At 34.9% G+C, this 5,206-nt stretch overlaps 1 protein-coding gene across 1 annotated transcript; it reads right to left on the reverse strand.

Annotated features, from left to right (window-relative positions):
• Positions 1 to 2,751: 2,751 nt before the first annotated feature.
• Positions 2,752 to 4,916, reverse strand: LOC149156353 (pinosylvin synthase-like). Its single transcript, XM_089443551.1, has 2 exons — positions 4,633 to 4,916; positions 2,752 to 3,746 (listed from the first exon to the last, which is right to left on the reverse strand). Exons 1-2 carry the CDS (start codon positions 4,814 to 4,816, stop codon positions 2,752 to 2,754), a joined length of 1,179 nt encoding a protein of 392 aa, XP_089299677.1. The 5' UTR covers positions 4,817 to 4,916.
• Positions 4,917 to 5,206: the final 290 nt, after the last annotated feature.

The following is a 5,206-nucleotide window of genomic DNA, read 5'->3' on the forward strand; positions in this document are numbered from 1 at the left end:
GGTTATTCCTTGACCCTTGTCATATTTAGTATTGAATTTCTTATAATAATGAATGAAACTTACATTGAATAAATTTTGATTTCTAGTTTCCATTTCCATATTTTCATATTAAGTAGACATAAAGAAGACGTGCAAGTGATATTCATAAATCCAAGCAAATGGAGCAAGTAGTAGATGCAAGTTGAATACTAGTAAATACAAGCAAGTGGAGCAAGGATGGGGAGTTGATTGGAATTGCAATTGTTTCTTCTCTATGAATAGCAAAAGGATTCGCCACAATAAAAAAAAAAAAAATGATTTTTAATTTACACAACTAAAATATAAATCTCAATAAATAAGTGATCCATTCATGCATAAACTCCATATCAATGAAATTCTATTGTATATATATATATATATATATATATATATATATATATATGATGATGATGATGATGATGATGATGATTAACGTCCACTGTGACCAAATTGGTCTATCGGACCTATAATTTTCTTAGTTTTTAATTATCTGGCTCCTCTTCTTTATATATAACAAGCAATTAACATTTTTTTGTTTTTTAATTATTATGATATATACAAAAATTACTCATAAAATATATAATAACGAATAAAGTATATTATTAAAAATTTCATTACTTTGCATTTGAAAACTCAAAAGCCATAAAAACTATTTTTATTTTTAATTTGACAAATAATTTTTTTATTTTAATTTTAAATAATTTTATGTTATTTTATAACAAGTTAGTCCACTCTTAAAAGGTAGGCAATAATGATTTCATGACCTCAATTTTAAACTTTGATCGACTCTAACTAATTCCCACTACATCAAAAGGATAATTTACCTTTTTTTAATTTGATGTACATTAATGAATAATAAATAGGGCAGTTTACCGAGGCAATAAATATGTTTGGAAAATAGTGAAAATTCTCGCATGATTTTTGCTAAAATCTAACAAATTTTGTGAGAAATCTGAATTAAAAAAGTTAAACTTCAGGATTTTGGATGCCGAGGAAATTTTTAATGATGTTGAATCTATTAACACTCTATAAAAATAATAATTCAAACACCCTTATGATCATATTGGGCCAAAAAATACTTTTATAGATAAATTTGTACCTTCAGTAGACAACACCATAGCGATAATAAATATCAAGCGCTTTCTATTGTAATGTAACAAAGCACTATGAATTCATATAAAATTTTGCAAAATGTTGGAAGGGAAAATTAGTTTGAACTCAACATTATTCTTTTAAAAGAAGTGTAATCCAATGTCATGTTTCAACACTAGCCATTTCATGATTTTTGGAAAATGGTTTCATTATTTCCAATTTAAACCTCGAAACGAAAGGCACAAAGCCACAAAATTTCGAAAAAATTACATCTCGGAAAGCTCGAGTAGGGATGGAAATATATATATATATATATATATTTATTTTTTTTTTCGAAAAAATTACATCTGGGAAAGCTCGAGTAGGGATGGAAATGAATATATATATTTTATGTCAGTGTATATTAGTCTCATCTGTACAAAGGAAATTTTTCCAATTTACAAAATGGACTTTTAGTTTTATTATAAATTTTTAAGCTGGCACCATCTCGTCGTTGGATGCCCAACTCCAATGGCCGAAAGGTAACGCTGATACAGTGAAGAATCATGTACGTTCTTTATAATTTGAAAATCTTGACATTAAATTCATGCAGGGTCGGACGAAATCTGAATGTGATGTTTGAATATTCATATTATCCATCAAGTCGGTCCAAATCGAGTGACGCAACTGTGAAGCCGGCTATGAGGAAAAGGAAGAAAATATGGTGAGTGAGGTGACGTATCGAACACAGTCACATACATGCATAACTGCATCAAGAGCATATACATTAATCTCTTCTTTCTGGTGCACTGCGAGGTAATGAGTGACGTGACGTATCGAACACCGTCACATACATACATAGCTGCATCAAGAGCATATACATTAATCTCTTCCTTCTGGTGCACTGGGAGGTAATTACCACAAATCCAAGCAATATACTTAGTCTGAGTCTTTGAGACAAATTATTCATACTTGGGTTTCCAATGCGGGTTTGCTAGGCATGCAGTGTCATTATCAAATTGCGACCCGCAAGCGAAAACGGTATGACGTACTCGTGAACAGGAAATCCATGGATGGTTTGGAGAAATTTCGAAGGCCTGCATTACTCGTGAACAGGAAATCCATGGATGGTTTGGAGAAATTTCGAAGGCCTGCATTATCAAATCGCGACCCGCAAGCGAAAACGGTATGACGTACTTCAAGAGACTGTAAATCAGATTCTCCGGCATCAAGTGGGTCTTAATTAGAGGTCTGTTACGTATCGAACCGAGGGAGGGAAAAGCATTGACGCATAAAAGGGAGTTGTTTGCTGATTGCTAAAATTTATAAAGATGTACTTTTTTTTGTTTATTTATAGAAGGGAGTTGTTGGCTGATTGCTAAAATTTATAAAGATGTACCTTTCAGAATTTGAATTTAAAATTATATTTCTCTTGGAATTTGAATTTAAAACTATAACCTTTGATTAAGAAAGATACACTGAAGCTCATGCACTTCTTGGAATTTGAAACTATTATTAGAAACACTCTATCTTGGTTACATTAAGTATTCTCTTAGAGTAAAAAGTAAAAATGGATACTTGCAGAAACTGCTCACATTTATTTATTCTAAATTCTAAACCTTAGATGTTGCGATTCTGTCTCGAAGTTTAGTTATTAAATTATTAAAGCACAACGCTCTTGAGAACTACTGTTTCGATGGTGAGGCCTGGCCCGAATCCAAACAGAACTCCCATTTCCAATCCCTCTCCGCTGGTTGAACATCCGTTTTGTAGAGACGCCTTCCTCGTCTGATCCAATATGAAGTGGACGCACGCACTGGACATGTTTCCGTACTCGCTCATAACGTGCCTAGTGGGTATTAGTTTCGTGGGATCCAGATTGAGCTTGGCCTCCACCCGATCAAGGATGGCACGTCCTCCGGGATGAACAACCCAGAACAACTTGTTCCAGTCGGATATTTTGAACTGGCTGAATGCCTCCACGAGACAGTTTTCAATGTTGGCAGAGATAAGATCCGGAACCGCGCCTTTGAGTTGGAAGGTCAGTCCAACCTCTCTCACCTTCCCACCGATGGCTCCCTCGCTATTAGGAACAACTGTCTGGGCTGTCCAAACGATTTCGAAACAGGCCTTCTCCACTTGAGGGATGGGATCAGCTCCTACGATGAGGGCAGACGCACCGTCGCCGAATAGAGCTTGCCCCACCAGGCTGTCCAGGTGAGTCTCGGAGGGTCCACGGAAGGTAACAGCGGTGGTTTCACTGCAGATGACCAACACCCGAGCTCCTCGATTGTTTTCGGCAAGGTCTTTCGCCATTCGAAGAACGGTGCCTCCGGCGAAGCAGCCATGTTGGAAGATGCCCACTCTCTTCACACTCGGGTGCAACCCCAGCAACTTGGCTACCTCAAAGTCTGCTCCGGGTAGATCCGGAGTCGTTGTGCTGCAAAATATGAGATGAGTGATTCGAGACTTGGACTGCCCCCACTCCTTAATGGCTTTTTCCGCTGCCTCTTTTGCCAGCCGGGGCACCTCCATAGCCAACATCGCCTGCCGTGCGTCCAACGATGGCACCTCCACGAACGCGCACACATCGGGATTCTTCTTGAGAATCTCCTCAGTAAGGTACATGTATCTCTGTTTTATTGCGGACCTTTCACCTGCATCGAGCCATATGTATGATGATTAAAAAAACTATCATTTTTGTATCCAAAATCTAGGATGATTCATATTCATGACATGAACCTGTTACCCACACAATTCTCTAATCTGCTAATATATACCAAAAAAAAAAAGAGAAAGACAAAAAGAAATGAAAAAAAAAAATTGAATTCATTTTAATATTATAAAAAATAAATCACTACCAATTTTAATGTCTATCATTTAAATAATAAAGATTTTATACAATTTCTTTTAAAATTATTACCATAAACATCTAAAATCATATTTATAATTAAATAAATAAAAGTTTTAATATAAAATCAACTTTATCACTTTTAATATAAAATGAATATTAAAATCTCCTCTATTTTATTATAATAATACTTTATAACATTATTTTTTACCAACTTAAAAATGATAACAGATTTATTTAAAATGAATCCAAATTTATGAAATAATTATTTATATGAAATTATATTTTACTGAAAATTGCAATAATAGTTTTAAATTGTAATCAATCAACTTAACATCTGAAAAATATTACAGCCACTAAATTGCAATAATATCTGCATCGAAAAGTATAATCAATCAACTTAATATCTGAAAAATATTACAGCCACTAAATTGCAATAATATCTGAAAAAGATACAGCCACTAAATATTACAATAATATCTGAAAAAGTTACAGCCACTAAATTTGAAAAGTAAGCACTGCAGATTTCGGAATCTCTCGCTTGTTTGACTAGCTGGCTGGCTGGCTAATGTAATGACATAAGAATAATAATAATAATAGAAACAGAAACTGAAACTGAAACTGAATCGCGCCTTATTATAATAATAGAAACTGAAACTGAATCGCGCCTGAATGAAGAAACTGAAACTTACATATTCGCTTGAACTTATCCTTGAGCTCTGTGTTATGCTCGTTACCGGTGATTCGAAAGTAGTAATCTGGATATGTGCTCTGATCCACAGCATTGGGTGGATTGGCAGTGCCGATAGCAAGGATCGAAGCGAAGCCATCTGCCCTCTGCAACTTCCTGAAACCTTCAAAATCAACGCCCCCCATCTCTGCAATGCAATGCAATGCTATGCTATGAGGAGGTTAAGCCTAGTACCAAACCCTGGACAACAAATCTCAATATTTACTTTACTCTACTTTACTTTGTTGGTCTGGTCGAATAGCTATAAGAATCTCTAAATCTATAGCAGCTATTTTATACACTTTGATATGAAATAAATATGATTATTATATAATGCATCAATAGACCAATTAGTCCAATACCATGGCTTCTATAGTCTAATACCATAATCTAATTGTGGATGAATGGGTTTTGAATATTCAACACCAACCAACCATACAGCTGCTGTATCTTATTGTGGATGAATGGGTTTTGAATATTCATACATACTCCAGGAGAGGAGAGGAGAGGAGAGGAGACTGTAAATCAGGAGAGGA

This window comes from Pinus tabuliformis, chromosome 9 (assembly GCF_031772625.1).
Source record: "Pinus tabuliformis cultivar Carrire ecotype Pingquan chromosome 9, CPIR1, whole genome shotgun sequence".
Taxonomy (NCBI): domain Eukaryota; kingdom Viridiplantae; phylum Streptophyta; class Pinopsida; order Pinales; family Pinaceae; genus Pinus; species Pinus tabuliformis.